This window comes from Centroberyx gerrardi, chromosome 2, assembly GCF_048128805.1.
Source record: "Centroberyx gerrardi isolate f3 chromosome 2, fCenGer3.hap1.cur.20231027, whole genome shotgun sequence".
NCBI lineage: Eukaryota > Metazoa > Chordata > Actinopteri > Beryciformes > Berycidae > Centroberyx > Centroberyx gerrardi.
This window is the reverse complement of record NC_135998.1, coordinates 7,626,644-7,649,448: the sequence shown is the minus strand read 5'-3', so window position 1 is coordinate 7,649,448 and position 22,805 is coordinate 7,626,644. Positions and strand designations below refer to the sequence as shown.

At 39.2% G+C, this 22,805-nt stretch overlaps 2 protein-coding genes across 4 annotated transcripts; both read right to left on the bottom strand.

Annotated features, from left to right (window-relative positions):
* Positions 1–400: 400 nt before the first annotated feature.
* Positions 401–3,886, bottom strand: LOC139921432 (phospholipase A2-like). Of its 2 annotated transcripts, XM_078287777.1 has the most exons (5): positions 3,842–3,886; positions 2,692–2,701; positions 2,442–2,589; positions 1,255–1,388; positions 401–519 (listed from the first exon to the last, which is right to left on the bottom strand). In XM_078287777.1, the coding sequence occupies exons 1-5, from the start codon at positions 3,884–3,886 to the stop codon at positions 401–403; spliced, it is 456 nt and encodes a 151-aa protein (XP_078143903.1). The 2 variants fall into 2 exon arrangements, with proteins under 2 accessions (XP_078143903.1, XP_071767760.1); XM_071911659.1 differs by lacking the exon at positions 2,692–2,701 and having other exon boundaries at positions 3,838–3,886.
* Positions 3,887–6,720: 2,834 nt separating this feature from the next.
* Positions 6,721–16,209, bottom strand: prkab1a (protein kinase, AMP-activated, beta 1 non-catalytic subunit, a). Of its 2 annotated transcripts, none has more exons than XM_071911652.2 (8): positions 16,137–16,209; positions 14,927–15,115; positions 14,626–14,795; positions 13,759–13,852; positions 12,639–12,753; positions 11,622–11,755; positions 11,112–11,180; positions 6,721–9,383 (listed from the first exon to the last, which is right to left on the bottom strand). In XM_071911652.2, the coding sequence occupies exons 2-8, from the start codon at positions 15,074–15,076 to the stop codon at positions 9,306–9,308; spliced, it is 810 nt and encodes a 269-aa protein (XP_071767753.1). In that variant the 5' UTR covers positions 15,077–15,115; positions 16,137–16,209; the 3' UTR covers positions 6,721–9,305. The 2 variants fall into 2 exon arrangements, with proteins under 2 accessions (XP_071767753.1, XP_078143898.1); XM_078287772.1 differs by having other exon boundaries at positions 14,927–15,180; positions 16,137–16,167.
* Positions 16,210–22,805: the final 6,596 nt, after the last annotated feature.

The window sequence follows — 22,805 nt, the reverse complement described above, 5'->3', positions numbered from 1 at the left end:
AGACAGATGTAGCAGATGGAGGGAATCACTTACACTTGTATGCTTAAAAGGTAAATCCAAAAATGATGGTATATGCCATTGAGAGTGACAGATTATACCTGATTTTATCCTATACTATTGTAATGTGCTTTGGCAATACTCAATACTTGATTCCTGCCAATAAAGCTTTTACTGAATCTCAATCTGAGTGGTGTGTATGAATATTTATAAGTCAAGGCAAGGATCTTCAAGGAAATCACAAAAAACTTAAATGTTTTTTTAAATGAGTTTTACTTTCATATCAACAATCTTTTTACATGAAGAGGTGTTACTTTTGAAAAAAGAAAAAAGAAAAAAAAGATGGATGTTTTATTTTGAAGCAAAACTCTTAATTCGCAGCAGTTGTTCACTGAGTTCTGTATTATTGGCAGCGGTCGCTGGGCAGGTGCTCGTGCTCGGGGTTCCAGTGGGATCTGGCAAAACACTCGGAGGCCTTTCTGTCACACTCACAGATGAACATCTCACAAAGGTCGTTTTGGCCTGAGGGAGAGAGAGAGCAGGGAAGTTATTGTAAATCAAAGGTTGAATAAAATATCACCGCCAGTCAGTGATTACACCAAAAGGCCAACAACAGCCACCTCTATAAATAAAAAACAAATATTCTGACAATAGTATTTGTGTTTCATTTTATTTCTTATACTTATTACTACAATTTATAATTTCCTAAGATAAATATCTTCTTAAAAAGTTGGCAAATTCTGTTTCACAAATGAAAAAGTACAGTAGGTAATGTGAGTTGTGTTTCCTCTCCGTTTTATCCCTGGGAGAGAGGCTTCTCAATATACACTACCAGTCAAAAGTTTGGACACACCACATTTCTCTTTATTTTTTATTATTTTCCACATTTTAGAATAATAGTAAAGACATCAAAACTATGAAATAACACAAATGGAGCCACCCTTTGCCTTGATGGAAAGGCAAAGGCTTTGGAAAGAAATTCATACATAGGATCAACTTCACTATTTATATTTGTCTAAGAAAGAAATTGCAAGCATTTAAGCAGAAGCCTTTACATCAAAATGGCTTTAAGAGAATGAAAAACATAGAACATTCAATGTGTTTAGCGATGAGCAAGGAGAGGAGTTGGGAAAAGGAGAGGTATCAAAAAAGTATGTTACTGTAGATATCATGAACGTGAGAAGAACGCTTGAGCACAAGAGCAGTGTTTAAGTTTATAAGGCGCAGTGAGAGGCGAGCCCTCTTTGGTCTACTCACTCTCGCAGGTGACCTTCCTGTTGGCCTGGTCACAGCTGTAGTGGTAGAGCTCGGTGTAAGGGTTGTCAAAGATGGGCCAGCAGTCAGAGTGCTGCATGGCGTCTGAGTAACACTGGTCATGCACCTGGCAGCACCTAAAGGTCAACAAGAAAAAAGAAAAACAACAACAAAAAAAATTTTCTTAGGAGTTTTTCCTTGTCTTCACTGAGGGTCTAAGGTTGGTGGAGCCAGGTAGACTAGGTAGGATAGGTAAGCTTGTTATATCTTTTCAACATGCTGTTTTGTGTCTTGTGCTTTGTTTTGTTTTCTTGTGTTTTATTTTATTGCATACTGCATTACATCATTTTGTTCTGTGATTGCAGTGGTGGCAAAAGAACTCAAATCCTTTACTGTAAAAGTAGCAATAACATAATGGAAAAATACTTCATAAGTAAAAGTAAAAGTAAAAGTTCTGCATTCAAAAGTTTACTTAAAGTTTACGTAAAAGTATAGAAGTATTAGCAGTAAAATGTACTCATTCTGAAGAACGGTCCCTTTCAGAGTGTTAAATTATTGAAGCATTAGCCTGTAAGAAGTATTTTAATATTGTCGGTCTAACTGCTCCATATACTGTTGGGGAGTTTAAACTCTAACAATGCAACATATTTTATGAGCTTATCGTATATTTTATATGTAAAACCTTATTCTGCAAAGTAACTAGTAACTCCAGCCATCAGATAAATGTAGTGGAGGAAAAAGTACAATATTTCCCTCTGAAATGTAGTGGAGGAAAAGTATATATATCTCACATATCTCACATATCTCACATATCTCACAAAATGGAAATACTCAAGTAAAGTGCCAGTACCTCAAAATTGTACTTAAGAACAGTACTTGAGTAAATGTACTTAGTTGCTTTCCACCTATGAGTGATTGATTGCTGATTCTCTGTAAAGCCCTTTGATCCATGCTCTGTGATGAAGGGCTTGACTCCACTTGACAAGACAAACTCAACACAAAATAAATCTTTCCTCTGAAACCTGCAGCACATTATCTCAAGTCAGGTGAATGAGGAGGTGCAGAGTCGAATGTGATGCAGCGTCATCAACAAAAAATGAGCAGGTTTAAAACGTGGAAAGATGTTTATATAGAGTGTGAGTGTGGAGCAGAAAGACTGAAGCAGCTGCGTTGTGTGTATTTCCCCTGACCTGTCCAGATCGTCCACAGCAGTCCCAGAGCCTCCTTTTCCACAGTAGCAGCCGTAGTCAGCGTAGTCGAAGAAGGGCCAGCTATCAGGCATCAAACACAGGATCATATTTCTGAACTGGTTTAGCGCCTTGTAGTCCATAGACTGGGCTGGAACACCAAGAGCAGACATGGTCATTAGAATATTATACATAGGAGAATACATGCAGTGAGTGATACCATAGAAAAAACATTTCTGGTTCCACAAAGAACCTTGCAAGAACTTTTTAATATCCCAAAGAACCATATACATTATTTGGGTATTAAAAGGTTCTTAATTCTTAGTTATTTGATGGCATAAATGGCATAAACCCCTCCATAGTATATATTGTGCAATTGCAAATGAGGCTATACAAGGACAGATAAACAAAAACACAATGCAGGAGTCTAAGTAAAGGAGAGCAGAAATGGTTCTTTAAAGAACCTTGGTCAGAAATGGTTCTTCTATGGCATCACTCTCCAGTTTGCACCTTTTATTTTTCTGTGTGCAGAGTGTGACGATGAAAAGGACTTTTTCCAAGGAGCCATCGGACAGTGTTTCTAGCAAAGACCTTCACTTCAGCTCTGAAATATAAAAAATTCATGACTTATCTAAGGTGTGGAAGACAGCCATTTTGTTTCCACTGACATATAAAGTAACATTGCCTTGCTCTATATTTATACACGACCTCTTGGAGTTGACATTAATCACGTTTCAGAGCAAAGGAACTTCTTGTCCTTCACTGAACGTTTGTATTAAGTAACCCATATATCTTTTTTGTTTGTTTGTCCCTTGGTGCAGTATAAGCCATGTGGGCCCCATGTGTGAGAGCAGTCCAGTCAGCTCCAGCAGTGAGAGGAGCAAGTCTGATAACAACAGGTTTTGTTTTTGTTTTTTTTCTGTTTGCATAAATCTCTTTTACTCTTCAGCTCTTCAAATGTGCGTTTGTTTGCCTCATATGTGTACTTGTGCGTGTGCATATCCTTTATCTTTCTGTGTGTGGTCATTAGAATATTATACATATGAGAATACATGGTCATTAGAATATTATACATATCGCTGTTGTTGGGTGAAAACCTTGTATCTACAAAATGTCAACTTTTCAGGAACTAAGAAAAACAGCCTTGTTTTTAGCTTGACTACCATGCATTTTTTGAGTTTATCTAATTGTTTTTAAAAGGTTTCATAAACCCAAGGGTCAGATAACTTTCTCAACCCATACAGGAGCATGTAACCTTTCAGTTGAAGTTAAAACATGAAAATCACCAAAATTGGAGTAGTGAGGTTTTTACCTGACAGTGACAATATGAGAATACACACCTGTTTGCGATCGTCATGTATGTAATCATGATCGGCAGTATTTGTAAGCTGCTACTCACCAACGGAGAGGCCTAAAGCCAGGAGAAACGCAGCCTGCAGAGTGTTCATGTTGTGAGTCAGGCGGTCAGTCAGAGTGGTATAGCTCTTCTCTCACTCCCTGTTTATAACAAGAGTGAGACCGTGGGACCTGTCAGATGTTCATGCTACACGTGGTCACACTTTGCACACACACACACACACACACACACACACACAATGCAAGGACTCTAAGGTGCGCACATGCAAAAACCAGCATGTGTAAAAGCAAGTAAAAAATCTCACACTCTATATGAACTCTGAACTGTAAGCCTTGTCGCATTTTATTTGATGTTCTGTCTAGACATTGGCGGACCGATTTTCGCTGACTGCACACAACACATCATGTAAATTTATCTTATTGGCCTTTTCACATGTGTAGTAGTGGTAGTGCCAAGGATAGAGGGAAAAGAGACTTCTCATCAAGCTTCATGGCAGTGTCACTGGTTGTGCACCTGACAGCACTTTTACAAAAAAACACTAAATTTGCAATAATCCTACATACACAATGATGGAATCAAACTGTAAATCACTAACGCATGCATTCCAGACTGTATCTGTATGTATGTGGTATGTACTTATTCACAGCAGGACCATTTCATTTCATTATTGGACTAAAAATTGAGCTAAAAATAGCACTATAGTCACAAAGCAAAGGTGATGACAAAAATAGGTTATACTCCGTTTAGGGGCCCTCTTTTCACATACGCAGTGACCTAATGTCCATAAAGACAGAGGTAAACATGAGATAAACATACTTTAAACTGCCATGCATGCGTAACATTTTCCCACCATGTGCACAGGCGCATGGAAAATCCCACTCTTAGGGCAGTGCTGTTCAGTGTGTTGAGAGCTCAGAAGCACCTGAACAGTAGCAGCTGAGAATGGCTTTCATCCAATATCAAACGGTTCAGATTTTTCCAGCTGATCTGTGGATTCAAAACAGTCACATAGATCCTTTAGATGGAAAATATCTGTCATGTATGATGACAAAGTTTGTACGTACACCTTGCTAACTCAGATTTAGCAATAGGTTTTTAATAAAGAATGAATCAAACTACTGGCCAAACTGGATCCTTGCCTTTACTCCCGTTAATTATTTTTTCCAGATATGCTTGCTTTCATTCTAATAGGAGGAGAACAGAGTTGCCCAGAGTTGCCCAGATGAAACTAACCAGCCCTGCAGTTTTGTCATTTTAAGTGCTCTTTATTACATTATTCAGTATTCAGTACATTCAGTGAGTTCTGTGCTATCCAACATGAGTGCAGTCTAAAGAAATGCAATTTGGAGACATAACATCTGTGCCAAAATGTTTGACTCCGACAGCCTCCTTTAATTGATTACCTGTGTTTCAGGAGGGGGGCGGTACTGGAATGTAGTCAGTAATTTACCACTAATGGAAACCGGTTGCTCCTCATTGAGATTAATCACCTGAACCTTTATTTTCTAGTTCTCAGATGATCAAACACAAAGTGTGTAAACTCCTACAGTTTAACATGCTGCCAGTTTTGTTTGCTGTCACAAGTCTCCTCCTTCCCTTCTCCGCCTCTTCCTCCGCTACTCGTTATAACTTGTTCTCATCAAAGAAATTCCCTCCCTTTTTTTCTAGCACTTCTCTGCTTATTCTACTATATCACTGTCACACTACACTGCAAGAGTATCAGCTAAATGTCTAAATGTAAAATGTCCACCCTCTCTATTTTCCACTATCTTTTTCTCCAGGCCAAGTCCCAGATAGATCAAGGTTACTTTCTGTAAAGTTGGATTATATCAGAGGAAAAACAATGAGGTGGCAAAGGTTCAATGCGCTCCCATAGCACATCCCAACCCCTTTCCCCCTCGTCCTAATTCATCAATATAGTATCTTCAGTTCAGTCAAGTGTTATCCTCCGAACCTATGAACTGCATTTAACTTCATGATAAACTCAGCGCATTTATGCATTTATGAACACTGATACTGATGTTACCTTTAGAGATAATGGAAACATTACAGTATGATTTTTGTGGCAAAGTATCCATTTTCATCTTACTGTGTGATACCATTTTTAGCTTGAGCACATTTACATGATAATCTTATTTGCATATGTGTGGGTGTTGTGTGGATGACAAAGACAGTGGCAGGTATAGAAGGCAGTGTAAGGGGTTGGCCAAGAGAGGCAAAGAGTTTTTGTTTTAATTTTTTTGGGAGTGCAACATTAATAATAAATAAATAGGATATATTTTACATTATCAGTCCGGCTCTTTTACCCATTGTGTGTACATGCCTGAATTCCCCCATTTGCCAAAAATTGGTTTTTCAGTAGTCTATCATAGCGGATGTTGGCCACTTGGATAATCCTCTCATTGGCTCCAGTGATTTTTGGCCGGCTCCTTCTCCTTCCTGTGCGCTGTGTGTTACCCGTTTCAAAATCCTCCTACAACAAACAACAGCAGCAAAGCTAGCCATCCAGCTAGCAGCAGAACACTAGTGAGTTTATAATGGAAATAGCTTGTTTCTTTTGTCGGTAAAACTGATGTCACAGAGAGTATTTTGTGTATTTCCCTCTGTTATTCACTCTGACTATGGTTCACAGGCCAGGCTCTGCAGTTTGCTAGCCTTCACAGGCGGGGACAAATTGCCATCAAAATCACTGCAGAGGGGCCGCAAGATGACAGCGAATCAAAAGGAGCAATGTGTGCTACACAGGTTGCCACTGGATTGTTATTATAAAAAGGCCTGAAGACAAAGAAACAATAACAGTGCATATTGGAAGCAGGGAAAATATAATTGCACTTACGTACTGCTGTATTTAAATCCAGTATAGCAGACCCAAATTATCAAAAACAAAACAACAAACTGCATATGAATTCATAACTTAATCTTTAATAGAAATCTCTCACAAAATGGAAAAAAGTGTACACACCAGCATGGTTCAAAGGGTTACAATAACAAAGATTTCAATGATTGCAATTTCTTTAAAAGGTTCTACGTGTAGCATTTTAACATCAATAAATCATTACCACATTAATTTCGAGACATTAGTATAATTACCATAAACAATTGAGATCATCACCAAGAAGATTGGCAGCCTCTACACTGCAATTTACACTGTGAGCCACCGGGTCGGATTTGGCAGGAAATCTGATGGATTACTTTACTATTACACAAGGGGAGATCGATTTACGGCACAAAACAGGAAGAGGGTGCTGTTCTTCAAGTGCAAACAAAGCTAAAACTTTCAGAGTTTCTCACAATGGTAGATGGTGGATCAAATGAAACACCTATGGAAAAATAACTTCCAACATGTTTATCCTTAAGAGAAAACAAACACGCAGAGCAATACCAGAGAGAGGTACAAGTAGCAACATCCTCTATGTAACAGAAATCAATGGGGTTTGTGGGAAACACTAGCATTATCAATACCACTGGCATGAGAGAGAGGCTACCAATCATCTTGACCATGGTCTCATTTGTTTATGGTAATTATATCAAGGTACCATAATTAATTTTGACAATGACATATTGATGTTTCAGACTGCTACACATAGTATCTTTAACTCAGAGCATATTCCAATCCTCCAGACTTCATGTGAAATATACACAGACCTTTAACAATATAGACAAACACATCTTTATCATAACAAAAATCTTCAGTAACAGTACCAGTCTGTCACATGTTCCTGTGCTGGTCCCTTGATCAGTGTTGTAGTTCTTGAGCTCAGTCTTGGCCTTGTGACCCTCCTTGAGACAAAGAGACATGGACTTGTCTTGGTCTTTGACCTAATTTGTCTCGTTCTCTTGTTCATGTCTTGAATATCTTGAAATGCCCATGTTCTTTTTATTATTTTTTAGCTGAACAACCAATTGAATGAAATGGTCTGAGATTTGTCTCTGTAGGAATAGGCATAGCTACTATAGGTTGGCAACTTTGCATGGCACAAACCCATGCTGTCATGTTTACTATGCCAGCAAGGTACATCATCAGCTATCTGGTGTTACTCTAATGTTCTGCATTACTTTTACAGAATTACACTGCATAAAAGAAGGAAAATCATTCTACCACTACAGCAATAGTGGATCAATAATTTGAAGAATGCTAAATTGACTGACAGTCAATGAGCAAAGCGCTATTCCTCTGACACTTCATGTGTTGTGCTGCGATGAGTGTTCAGGCCTCACTATGTATACACTGCGAATTAAAACTAAATGTATGTCATTAAAGTACAAAATTAATATCGCAATTGTAAAGTTTAGACCAAATTCAGTTCTCTGAAAAGACTCAACTTATTATGGTTTTGGTCTCATCTGGTCTTCATCCTAACTCTATCAGCTAAGACACGTCTTGGTCTCGTCTCAGTCTTGCCTGGAATGGTCTTGACCTCAACACTGCCCTCGACTACATAAAGGGAGCTGTTTGACCTAACATTAACCAAAGTTATATAACGTGATACTACACGAATTCAAACAACTATACAAATGAAACAAAAATTCTCTACTGTGCGCTGTGTGAGCATTACTAAATAAACTAAACTCATCAAATTAGAGATAAATAGACAAAAGAAACAGCAGTGGAGAACTTGTTGCAGTGCATTTTTTTCCTTCTCTGACCAATCATGACATCACATTTCGACACATCCACATCTTGTTTGTACCCGTCCTGTCTTCTCAACCAGAGATTTCATGTCCAAACACAAGTATCTCACAAGCCTCTGTATTCTCTGAACACTTACAGATTTCCCCAACAACCCCAAACCTCCACATCACATTTCCATCTGTTTTGAAAACAGACATGTAATAGTGTTCTGCCTTGTTATTATCGCCTCTCTATGCCTACTGAGCAAAGCTGTTGTTTTGAAAACTACAGAGGGCAGTTGGTGAACAAATAAGAAAGGCAGATTAAGGAGGATTAGAGTGACTGAGAGACGTTTATCATCCTAAACAGATGTACATAATAACTGCATATACAATGAGTGTACAAAATATCATCTCAGACCTTTTAGCCCCTTACGACTCGAACTCGAAGCTCAACCTAAAATCCTCATGCAGGGAAACTTGAAACTTGAACTGCTTTGAAAGGCCGTGTCTGAAGAGCTTAGGTTGGAAAAATTAGTGTTACATTTAAATAACCTCTTAAAACCCATTTTTACAAACAGGCTTTTAAATGATTTGTCTTCAGCTACTGCATGTTAGTTAAATTGTACGTGCCTGCTTTATTTTTACATAATCCAGTTTTAATGTATCTTTTGGCTTCTATGTATTACTGTAAAGCAGTTTGTAAACACTATTTCTGAAAGTTGCTACTTGTTCTTCTTCATGGCAGAATGTGGATTTAATAGGTAAAATCCATAAGGGAAATGGCCCGGATTCACCTGGTCTTTCTACTTAATGGAGAGAGCAGGTGGACCTAATAGTTTGTACACTCAGTGTGCAGTAATACACTGGGGTAGAATTAACAAGATAGGGGTCTTCAGTCAAATGGGCTTATAGAGTAAGGTGGTGACATACTTCTTCTTGTAGCGGTGTGTTGCACTGAGCACCATCACCCCATCCTGCGGTAGAGAAAGAGAGCATGGAGGAAATATTATACTTAAAAACAATTCACAATTCACAAACAATTATGAGACTCACTCAGTAAGATGCACACTAACCAGCCTGTCAGTGTAACAAAGTTATCATTTGTATCAGTTAAACATCTGTTGACAGTGGAGACAGCAAAATATTTAAAAGTCAGCCTGCCTGCCAGCCATCAAGATAAGCTAAAATATTATAAAATAGAAATTCACATTTGTTTTCACAACAGGAAACTGACTGGTTGGATGAGAAGCTACAGGAGCAAACTTCCCTTCTCCTGCACTACCACAGCTTAGTTTTGTTTAATTTCGTAGAAAATCAGTATTAAAAATCACATTACACACTGTCATGGGGAGACACAATAAAGTCACAGTCTTATTTTGATTGTGGTCCTTGATGTTTCAGACAGTGGCAAGATGTCAGCAGAATGGACCTTGATACTAAAAAGACAATGGCGACCAATGAAATGCACATAAAATCACCATGGAGATAATTTACATCACAATTAACTTAGGGAATGAAACTATGAAACTATAGAAAAATGTAGTTTGATCTGATTGTATAGGTCAATATTACACTTCTATATCGTCCATTAGCCAGGACTTGAATTTTTCCCTAAAGTGAGCAGGATTAGCTAATTCTTTAATGGAGAGGTTGTTTATTCCACTTTACAGCTGCAGAGAACCTGGAAGAACATTTACAGGTATTTGTCTTAAAGCTGGGCAGGCGCCGGACAGCAATGTGATATTCATGAACTTGTCCGGCCCTCTGGAAATAGTTCCTCAGGTACTTTGGTGCCTTGTCATTAATGATTTTGTGGACCATGTTGAGTTGCAGTTGGATCAACCCTCCAGCCACCGAAGCTGCTAGAAGTCTCTTCTACATTCTCATCATAGTTAACCTGACTGTCTCTAGAGAGGCAAGGCGAGATGGCGGCAGGGCGTTTTGGCACCTCTTTTATCTTGTGCATTAATCTCGACTTGGTCTGTTTTAGTGACATTTTTAGTGATAATGATAATTCTACGTTTGTATCCCGGGGTTAATTTTACATCAATCGAGTATCTCTAAACGTGTAAAGCTGCAATTTGGTTTTGATAGGTTTGTTTGATCACAATTACAAAGCTCCTAACATCAATATGGCTTTCAGGAGTATCACCCACATTAAAAACAAAAATGACTATTAAAAAAGTAGCCAGCTGGAAATCAGTCAGCAACTGGCTGTTTGACAAGCTGCCAACACTTACGGAAAACACTGTGTGCGGTTTAGATGGGAACCTAGGAGCAGGGGACAAGTGTGTACTCTGCTTGCGTGTTTTGTTTTATGTTTTTCCTTTTCCCCCCGTTTATTCCAACCTCCAATCTTGACATTTTGAATTTTAGTTTGTTTGTGTCTTGTCACAATGTGGGAAAAAAGTGTTGTTATCCTTCAGCTACCCTATTAGCAGCTTGTTATCATTGCTGGCATTCCACAGATAGACTTTGCCCTGCAACCTACATGCAAGCCTGCTAGTAGCAGCAGCAGCATCCAGTTTCTATTAAAACGGCTAACAAAGCTAGTCATTTTTAGGATGACTGATGTGACGATACAGATACACTTTTCCCACATTGCAAGAAGCACCTGGTGCTGAAAAGTGGCAGACAAAAAATGTCAAGGACTGTCTTTAACAACACTTTACTGGTTCGATTCAGTCTACTTGTGACCTTACCTTAATGGAGAGAGCATAGAGGTGGTTGAGCATGACGTGGTTGGGCTCTGGGAGTAATGCAGGGTCACACTGACGAAAAAAAAAAAAGACAATTAACCTTTGAAGAAGTAGACAACAAAAGAACTTTGACTTTCCATTTCAAAATGTCACACTTTTTCCAGGCCTTAAATTTCCGATTTGACCTTTTTTATTGTGTTTAATATGATGTATGCTGATATTTACTGGGAAATTATGACTATATGGCCATATGAAAATGTCAACTAGACCATATTGCTCTATAGCTGAAGATAATTGAAGTGGGTGAAGGGAAAGTATAAGAAGATAAAGTGGCACTTGTATATTTCAAGGATGTGAAAATGACAGCACAAAATAGCCAGAAAGAATAGGCAGGGAGGTTAAACAACATTAACAAGAAAATCTACTATGGGAATGAATGGGAGTTGTGTGTCTACAATGGCTGAAATGTTTTTTCAAAAAAGAGAAAACAAAATTGCAGCCTGGGATACTTACAGAAATTCCGGTGTCTTTGTTGAGGATGACCTGCAGCAGGTGAGGCGGGAGGATGGGTGGAGACTTAAACTTTTCTTCCTGTTTGGGAACATAGGCGTCCTGATGGTACGGCCCAGGAGGGGAGCTGGAGAGGTCTGACAGAGGAAGAGAGGAGAGTAGTTAAAGTATTAATATGTAGCCAGCAAGGGGAGAGCATGACTTGAAAACTGAGTTAATGTGCTGCTGCGGTCTGTTTAGCTCACACCTCAAGGACAGCTTTCCAATACACTATAGTCTTATTTTCAGCTGACTTTTTGTATCTTTTTCTGTTTTTTTTCCAGATTAATTTTTCAAACTTTTCCATACATTTCAGATCAGTGTAGGAATCCTGTACTCTGTATACAGGGTTCATACACATTTTCCATTTCAAAATTATTTTGTGGTTGGTATTGGTATTTAATATGATGTTTGCTGATAGCTGGACAATGTGGCCACATCTGTAGCTGAGGATTTTATTTTCCCCTACAAATATTATTATGTGTATGGGGTCTGAACAACAAAACGTTTCCATACTTTACAGACTTTTGTGTAAATCCCAAACATGTCAAGACCTGGAAATGATCAAATTTGGTTTAAGTACCTTATACTTTTGTGTTTTATACTTTTTTGGTAGCTGTTTATATTATGTAGCCAATATAATAAAGGCTTTTTACATTTTCGTACCTGCAGACAGAGTGCTGTGGTTTTTCTTTAAGGAATTCATGTCTTTACTTCCTCATATGTATCTTACGTGACTGGCAAGGAATATCCCTAGTATTTTTGGGGTATTGTTGTACCCGCCAACCACAGAGCACCAGTTTTTTGCTGTCCTCTACTACCTCAGATCCAAGAAGCGCTCCTTTCTTATTCTTTTTTCAAGTTGTTTTATTATACTTTTCCAGCCTTTCCAGACCTCTGTAGGAACCCTGTACTCTATTCTACTGTGTGTACAACTGAATGTTAACAAAGCAGACATAAGAAGGGGTGGTGAGCGCTCACCTGACATGTCGGAGCATTTCTGTGAGTCCACCATGAGAGCATCAAACACCTCAAAGTCTGTTTTCTTCACCTGGATGATATTGTTGACCGTGCCGAGCTGGTTGGTGATAACTGGCTGTGAGGAACCATGAGATTCAAATTGAGTCAAACTAAAACTCAACATTACAAATAAGCACAACAGGACAGAAGCAAAACAAGCCCCTTGAACAACTCACCACTGTACAAAAAGAAGAGTGGTAACACATTCACCTTGGTGTCTCCAGTATTTATTTCACAACATTATGTGTCACCTCTAAGCATGCTAACACTTTTTGGAACATATGATAGTTCAATATCATTTCAAAAGTGCTACCATATTCCCTTAATCCAGAGGACCATTCGTACAGGATAAAGGATCTCCGATTTCCCTCAAAATCCTGTTCGTAGCCAGGATTAAAACATCATGATCTACACTTGGACTTAAGCACATGCTGACTGGACAATCTGCTGCTCCCCCAAAACATTATGCATTATCACGTTATGAAGATGTCAGTTCAAACTTGATTACTATTGTCAGAAGGTAGGTAGGTAGGTCATGTGATATTATGTGTGTACATATATATACATATATTGTGCGATTGTGATGATGAATAATGTAGGCAATTTTTTTTATTTCTGTACTTTTTATTTGCCTATACAAGACATTTTAGATAACCTAGTTGTAATCTATTTAAAAGCCCGACTAGGGACTAGGTTTGGAAAGTAGCAGTAGCTACAAACTCCATGTGAACACATCTTCTATATTTCAGTTGTGAAGTATAATTATGTTGACTGCACTGTCTCTATCAAATAAACTACTAACTAAAATAAAATAAATTTGATCTGGATTTTTTTTTTTTTTTTTGCTTTCCAAATATTTCAGCCATGGCAGATCTGTGCTGGATTAAATTTACAGATGTAGATGGTAATAATAACAAATACAGGACCTTCCCCAGTAAAACTGATCTAGTTTGAAAAGGGCTTCATAACACTGTATTCACAACTGTAACAGTTCTTCTGGCTGCATGATGGTGAGTTGATCAAAGAGCTTATTTAACAAAAAGTGTGTAATCCTTTGAGGTGATCATGAATGTCTGCTGACCTCAGTGGGGTCATGGGTCCACTGGCCATCCACATAAAACTTGTACTGATGCTCGCCTTCAGGTAGCTCAACGATGGCCACAAAGTTGTTCTGACTTTGAGGGAGGAGAAGAGAGAGCATTAAGCACACAGTTATGACCCAAGTGTTCAAACTTACAGGTGGTATGTATCTGGCCTCTAATGGGCGTGAGCTGATTTTGGACTAGTCACCACATTTTTTTGACCATCCTGCTCATAACAGCCGGACAGGTTAAACTGGATCTAGATCAGCATTCTTACTCCCAGAAACTTGAAGGGATACTGTGACATTTTGAATTTTAGTCAGTAAAATTTGTTCACCTGAAAGTTATTGCGGCAAAAGGCTTTCATAACTTGGAGGAATGGTATGAGGAATGGTAACACACAGTTTATCAGTTAAAAGTGCCAATACAGAAACCTTTTCCACACACTATAAGGTATAGGTGATGAAAAACAAAAGACAAAACTATACCTGTACATCCCTTACACATATACTGTACCCATCCCAGAACATTTATATTAAGGATAAGTTGATAAGATGCAACCTTAACTGATGTTGTACTAATTTTCCATATGTGACTCCTACAATTATGATTGGTAACTGTACCTGTACCAAAGTGGTATCATATATATATATACACATGCTCAGCTGGGTTTTGTTAAGTTTTGGTTTTCATGTCATTCAATTTTGTTTCATTCTTATTTTATGTTGTCCTATTTATGTTTACATATACATTTTTGCTTGTAACATGCACTTGTATGTTCTGTACAGTGCAAAGCAAAAAGTCAATAAACATATCTAGAAAAAAATAAAAAAATACTATCCCAGATGGTCAGGCTACTCTCTTACCTTCTGATAAGGGGGATCTTGTTGGCCCAGTTGTTGAAGGATCCAGACAGGTAGACCTCCTTGCCATCTCCAGTCCAGCGAAACACCGTCGGCCGGTCTAAAGCTGGCCCCTTGTCATCTGATTCCAAGTCCTGCTGCCACGCAAGGAACTCCTCTTTCTCTAAAGGAGCCTACAGCCATAAAATACCACAATTAACTGTTCCTCCTCCATTCATTTAGCTCATGTACGATGGATTCCAAGAAGTCTATGGGCACCAACTGACAGATTATCTGAATTCCCCTTAACGGCGCTATAACTTACTTTCATGTCTTCACCATGAAAGATATCTGCATCCTCGGGGCTGTCCATCAGGATTTTTGGCCTCTCTCCCTCCTTGGTGCCTCGGCTGTCCCGGCGGTGAGCCTTCTCCCCCTGGCCCATCGCAGCTCTCTCGCTGCTCGTGTTCCCCATGACTTCCTCGTCCTCTTCTTGTACGCTGAGACAAGGTCACTGCCGATAGATTTACATCCAGTCAGCCACTCACAGAGGAGTACATCAGACGAGACAGTAAATTCCTTAAAATAAAGTTAATTAATCATTGATAGCTGCTACTGGACTACTGACAACTGAACTTGCTGTGTGAGACCTCATCACTCAGACTTGAATGATTACAGTTTTCCACCTTAAGCACTCCTGCAGAATGGATCCCTCTTATCCAGCTAACTGCTTGCTTCCATTAGGGAAGAGATGGAGGTTTGTCCGCAAAAACAACAACAGATTCAAAAACAATAGCCTGTTGCTATCCTAGTGCTGAACATGTGTCTATCGCACATGTGCACTTTACAGCTCTGTTCTATGGTATATTTCAACTTACTTTATCCTTTAACTTGTACTTTTTATGAAATACTATTGCACAATTTACTGGCACTTTACAGCTTTGTTACATCCTACGTCACAAAATTACCCAATGGTAAGGAGTGCAAGGGTCAGAGCCACAGTTGCCTGACTATATTCCTATGACTATGGCATGATCAAGGGCGAGAAAAGCCTAATGTTTTTTTCCCTAAATAGATGTAGCCAGCTTCACAGGACGGTGCAGACCCACATAACGGTACTGCAATGCCACTGACGATTTAACTAACCAAATGATTTTCCAAATGATGCTAACCACCAACGGTTGGCGAGTGATTCACTGGCCAAGGCTAGGTTACATGATGGTAAAAGGTAAAGTGCATACTACAGCTCGCCTGCAAACTCATTGGGTCAGATTCCGACTAACGTTAGACGGTGGATAGTTTTCTATGTGCAGCACTCTTAACGTTACTCCTAGTGCAGAACAGACTGGCTAACGTTAGCTGGCTAGCTAACATCAAGGTGTAATGTATCGGTGGTGGACGGCTGGTGGAGAGCTGGTTGATCTAGTCAGGAATTGATGGTCAAGACAGTGATGCAGGCTGTTCGAATCCTTGAAATAATAACCATTCATAACGAATGTCCTGATGATTAATACAAAAATATATATTTTATTTACCTGAGACGAGTTTCTAGGTAGTGTCGTATCAGTGTGTGTTAGCTCGTCATTTTCAGCCAGTCCAGAAAACAAAACATTCGATTGCTCTAAACGAACCCCGCCCCCCGGTCGGCGCATGCGTAGTAGGTCTAACGGGAGAATGAATGAAACTGCCACTTTATTTATATTACTGGAGACAATAACGTGTTTGAATCAAGGCACAAGCGAATATATAATTTTCTCAGCTATACCTATTATCATTTAAACAGTTTATAATTACTAGTCAGCATAATTATGTAAATGTTGCCGTGCTGTACCGTCGTGTCATGATTGGTCTCTGTTGTGTAACTTCACATGTTGAACACGAGATGGCAGTGTGGCTCAAGGTCAAACTTAGAATATTTAGGAAAATACAGCTCTTTTCACATATATTGAGTCATACTGTTTTTGTTTTTTATTGATGTTTGCCCTTTTGTTGACACTTATTTAGTATGGTTTCATTATTTTCATTATTATTAGTAGTATTATTAGTATTAGTATTAGTATTAGTATTATAATCTGAATTCCAGATATACTATATTGAGACAATAAATAGATACGTTTTTAATTCAATTTAAATTAATGTAATTTAATCTAATCTAATTTAAATGGATTTAATTTCATTCAAGTATTTATTTATTTATTGTTTATTTTTTATTGATATGTTTTTCCTTTTGTTGACACTTAGTATGGTTTCTTTTTCGTTTTTGTTTTTTTTATTAATCTGAATTTCAGACAGAACAGTCTGTCTAAATGACATAGCTCCTAATTTCACTATATTGAAAGTTTTGCAATCAGTGAAGCGGTTTAAAAAAACGTATAGTTTCTAGGAGGTCACAAGTTACATTCTCAGCTTTGATGATAGTTCAATCCCTATGTCAGAATTTGCTATAGGATTACAAGTACATATCCTTAGTTCCCAGTATTTATAGTTATTTCACCAACCTTCCCTCTGGCCATACAGTCATGTCTGATCGTCTGTCAGCAGTAATATGGATTTCTGTAGCAAAAGCTGGAGAATATGTTTCCATCTCTGTTTTGTCCCCTTAAGCTTTCTACGTCGTTATACCAGCATTCCCCGATTAGCCCAATTTTCTTATGCTCAAAGGCAGACACACATCCAATAGGCCTAACGACCCCCCCCTCCCCCCCTCTCCCCGAAATAAACAACACTCCAGCATCCTCGGGACACAGGGGGGGCAGCCGGGGCTAGAGGCCTTGGCACGTAATGAGGAATAAAAACTGTCCAGCAGAGATGTGTGAACTGATGGGAGGCTGGATGCAACCGAACCGTCTAAAAACAGAAGAATTACATTTCACAAGGCCCTATTATCGGGACTGTCACAGCAGACACAGCCCTGAATAACAGGCATGGCCACAGCTGATTGCAGCATTCAGAAGTCGGTCCAGACAGGGTTTTCAATTACAGAAGAAAAATGTTTTTCCCCCCTCTGCGACCTTTATGCCCTGTAACATCCAGATTACACCCTTGGTCTCTCCTCATGAGGATGCCAGGCGACTTTGTTTCCATGAAAATGCTCTTTTGAAAGCGATGACAGCAAACTGTGTGTGTGTGCTGCTTGTTGTTGTGCAGGTGGTGTGGGAGCGAGTGGGAAAACGAGGAGGTGTGTGCCATGCAACACTGTACAACGCTTTCACCGGAGCACTTCAATGTTTCATCAAAAGAGCTCTGAGAAAACAAGAGCGAGGCATGTTAGACTGATTTGCCCTGGAACCAGACGGCTGCCTTCGGCTCGCACCGGCCGCAGAGACTGAGTGGGCTCCGAGGAAGGAGGTGGCCGGGGCCGGCGGAGGTGGGATGTGATGTTTTGCTTGCGTGGGTGGGTGTAAAAATGGATTTTTGGTCAGAGAGATATGGAGTCGGCTGGTATGGGATGCTGGGAGTTGCATGTGTTTTGAGGACTGGAGATCAGTTGGCAGCGGCAGAACCTGCACCTGCAGGTTGGAAGAGGGTAAATCCTTGGATCATAGCAGGATGTATTTGTGCCTTCCAAAGCCTCTGTGTCCTGTAGCTATTTCATCCAATATTATTGGTGTGACTGGGCAATTCTTGTGCCAAGGATAAGACATTATGTGTATGAATATATAATCATTTACACATACCCCCTCTATCCTTTACACATACCACCCTTCTATCTTTCTCTATCCTTCCCTATCCTCTATCATGTCTCTATCAGTCAATTTCAATTCAATGTGCTTTACTGGCATGACAAAACAAAAAAACAAACAATATTTCCAAAGCATGAAACAAGAAATGAATCCTCAATTAACCAACATTTCAGAAAATGAAACTATCTATCTATCTATCTACCTACCTATCTATCTATCTATCTATCTATCTATGTACTGTCTGTCTATCTATCTATTTCTCGATCAATCTATCTATCTATCTATCTATCTATCTATCTATCTATCTATCTATCTACCCATCAACCTATCTATTTCTCTGTCTATCTACTGTCTGTCTATCTATCTATCTATCTATCTATCTATCTACCTATCTATCTATCTATCTATCTATCTATGCACTGTCTGTCTATCTATTTCTCTATCTATCTATCTATCTATCTATCTATCTATCTATCTATCTATCTATCTTACCCATCAATCTATCTATTTCTCTGTCTATCTACTGTCTATCTATCTATCTGTCTATCCATGTACTATCTGCCTATCTATCTAACTATGGACTAGGCTATCTTTCTATCTATCTATCTATCTATCTATCTATCTGCATGCAGAAAGTATATGTTATACAATTTCTTTCAACCATCTCAGAGAATACAGTTTGATTCTGCCTTTGGACTGCATTGCCCTTAACATTGAGCGCTCATTAATTACTCAAAACTCAAAATAACTACCTTAGAGATATTAGGAAACTTTCTGCTTTTTCGTATTAACAACCTGAATGTCCGTTTTGATGGAATTTCTCTCTCTGCCCAAAAAGCCCACAGAGACCCGCAGAGGTCTGACAGCCTCAGCAGAAATCCCAGGGCGGCTCCTCTGGATAAAAGGCCTGCTGACGAACATCGCAACGTGACTGATGTGATGACATTTCAGCGTGGCTCCATTAGGCAGCCGGCCGGGGGTCTGGCGACGCCACCCGCTCCCCCGACGCCCGGACCATCGCCGTGCTGTTCACCATTACTCATCCCTGTTGAGCTTTACCCATCGGCCCCACCGGCGCACCTCAGCCAGCAGCCGGACCTGACACGCTCTCTGCGGGACAAGCTGGATAACCTTTCCATGAGCTGGTGATGATTCACAAACGCACATTTTCACTTGTTGCCCTGGCACGCACATGCACACTGCAAAAAATCTCCATCTTAACAGGTCATTTAGTCTGTTATTGAGTGCTAAAATCGTACTTTTCTTAAAACAAGTGAACAATTCTGCCAGTGGGGTTTGATAATTTCACTGGTTTCCAATGCAAATCAATTTGTTTCAAGAATTTTGTAGAATCGTGTTGTTTTCTTGGTAGTAGTGCAGTGATCTGCCTTATTCTGACTTGTTTCAAGATACTGACATTCATTTCTAGAAAATTCCTGAAGTTGCATTGGAAACAAGTGGAGTTTTCTCACCTCATCCTCACCTCACCAATTTTTCTCTTGCTTTAAGAAAAATAAGATTTGAAGGCTGAATATGAGACTAAATGACTTGTTAAAATGGGTGTTTTTTACAGTGCCACACACACAAGCTTTTCTTTTTTTATGTGCTTTGTTCCTTTGTGAAGCACTTTATGACAACCTGTTTTGTTAAAGCACTTTAATTTGACCTGACTACACTTGCCATTATTGAACAGTATGACCCCGCTGTCGTTCTGATGTGTGTCAAACCGTAACAGCGAGGCCGCTGTGGATAATTGCTGAAAACGGCTTGGCTACATCTACAGGAATTTAGAAAAATTATGTCAGTTTATTTTGGCAATCAAAATTTGGTACACACCCCACGGTTGAAAGCTTGATTGGTTAATTGCCCTCACATCAGGATTTGTTTTGGACTAGTAGAAGTTTAGATTCACTTGGTCTAAATGATGATTGAATCGATGTTGTTGATTGGATCGATGCTGTTGATTGGATGGCGTCTGGTCCTATGGGGAGTTGATTGAAATCTTTGTGCTCAAGATGTGCACAAACAACACCAGCACACAACTGCACTTTAGTGATAAGTCTGTGCAAAACCGCAGCAACATGTAACATACAAAAAACATACATTGATTGATTGTACAGAATATTCAGACTACCTGTTCTTTCTATGAAATGCACACACTCGGTAAATACAGGTGAAAGCTATGATCAATTAGGTTATTGATTTCTGTGGTGGAAGTTTTCTGTAATAAAGAGACTTGGGGATGAGAAGTTGTCCTTCTGTTATCTTTATTGCTTGCAAGCAAGGCGCAATGCCCACCCAACGAATGTGTGAGACAAAGAGCAAACCAATGTGTTTTGTCCACCCTTTTTATAATCATGTAGTAGAAACGGCTGAGTCATGAGTGGTCCGACACATTCTTATACTTGAAACATTATGCGATTAGGGTGCATCTGTGCATAACAAAATCCAGTTCCAACCGGATACTCAAGGCCTTCTCTGGTCAGAACATTTGTTTATCTCAAACTGGTGGAGAATGGAAAATTAGACAGAGACAGCATTCAACTGATAAATGGTATCATGCTTAATACATGATGAATAGAATGGCCAGTCTTATCTGTCTCAGGTCAGGTCAAAGGCATGAGAGATGTGCTGAACAGCAGTTTGTAAATATCCACACAGAGATGAGCTCTCATAATAATACAAAGAGAGTACAGTACAGATATTAAAGACATAATAGAATAGTATAATAATCTAATTTCCTCCACAATTTCACTTTCTGTTATTAGTCCACTTCAGTCATGAAGGGCAGATCCAGATGATGGGGAGGAGACAGGGTTAAAGGAAAAATCGTTAAGCCTTGACACAACAGAGACATGGATTGTGCAAAAGGAGGGCAACTGCACTGTGTAGGAAGCTGTTCCAAGTATTGTGAGCACTCAGTATAAATTGGGGTGAAAAACTTTTTCAGCTTTTACTTGTTATAGCATATTGTCAATGTCAGTTAAGGTGATATAAAAAGAAACAGGGATGCGATTTTTCTGGGTCTTCTTTTTTCGTCTGCTATACTCCCATTCATTTGTTTTGTTTTGTTGGTTTTTTTAAGGCTGTTTTTTTTGGCATTTTTGCCTTCATTAGCTAGTGTATAGTGAAGAGAGGCAGGAAAGATTGTGTAGAGAGAGAGGGATGACATGCAAAAAAATCCCAGCCCTAGAGCCACCAAGACGCCCCTGCCATTCATTTGTAATAGAAGATTCAATTCTTTTTCTGCCTCTTCCTGCTTTTTGTATTCCTGTTTACAAGACATGGCCTGTAATCAAATTGCGCTGTTTTCTTGACGGCCGCCTAATGAGCATACAGGAATGAGAAATGAGGAACTTTGTACAGAAATGGAACAGAAAAAAAAGTCATCTTTCAAAAGCATTTCAGATAAATCTTGTCTGATGGACCTTTCTAGGTAGACAGATACTTGAACATAAGGTGAGTAGCCTGAGTTAAGTGAAGGCTGCATGAGAATGTTTCTCTTCTCGTTACAGATTTGGATGGAGCAGCCTTGGACTAATTCAGAGCTCAAGTTTCACAATTCACTCAGCTTTTAATGTACCAATTAACCTGGTCAAGAGCGCCATCACTCAATCTGTTATGAAACAATTATGTAACATCCTCATCTAGAAGATCTCTCTCCCTCTCTCTCTCTCTCTCTCTCTCTCTGTCAATTCAATTAAAATAAGCTTTATTGGCATGACTGTTAGGATACAATGTTGCCAAAGCAGTATGGACTCTATAGTCATACAATGTGTCATGTCATACATTAAAATGCAAAAGGGAAGCAAAGAAACAGAGAAAATGAAACTTAAGATGCAATATTATAGATTAACAAAATAGCAAATAATAACAAAATGGTACAAAAAAAAATACAACAAAATAGTTATACATATAGGTCATTTACAGAGTTATACATCATCTCTCTCTGACTCTCTCTCTCTCTCTCTCTTGCGCGCGTGCGCTCTTTATCTCTCTCTCTCTCTCTCTCTGTCTCTCTCTCGCTCTTTATCTCGCTCTCTTTATCCCTATTTCTAATTTTTTCTCAGAAGGCTATGTCTGGGTGTGTCTTGTTCTCTCTCTCTCTCTTTCTCTCTCTCTCTCTTTCTCTCTCTCTTTCTCTCTCTCTCTCACTCTCTCTCTCTCTCTCCCTCTCTCCCTCCCTCTCTCTCACTTCAAGTCTGACCTTCAGTTTAACATTTGTGGAGAAGCTACTCCGGGACTCTGGGCTACTCTTTCTTTTACTAACAGAGAACAAAGTAACAAAAGCCTTAGGGGTGGCAAGGGGTTTAAAGCTACTCTGTTAGAGTTGTACTACCACAGGTATGTTTTCCTTACGCCAGTGATTATTTGGGCCGGTTATGCTTCCTCAAGCCTGACAAACCTCAGAGGGGCGTCTGTAAGAATAAGCACTCCAATTGTTTTTGTCCAAAGCCCTCTGGCAAACCCCTCAGTGTTAAGGTAACCAGGTGGTATGAGTCCATCCCTTTTATTTTAATT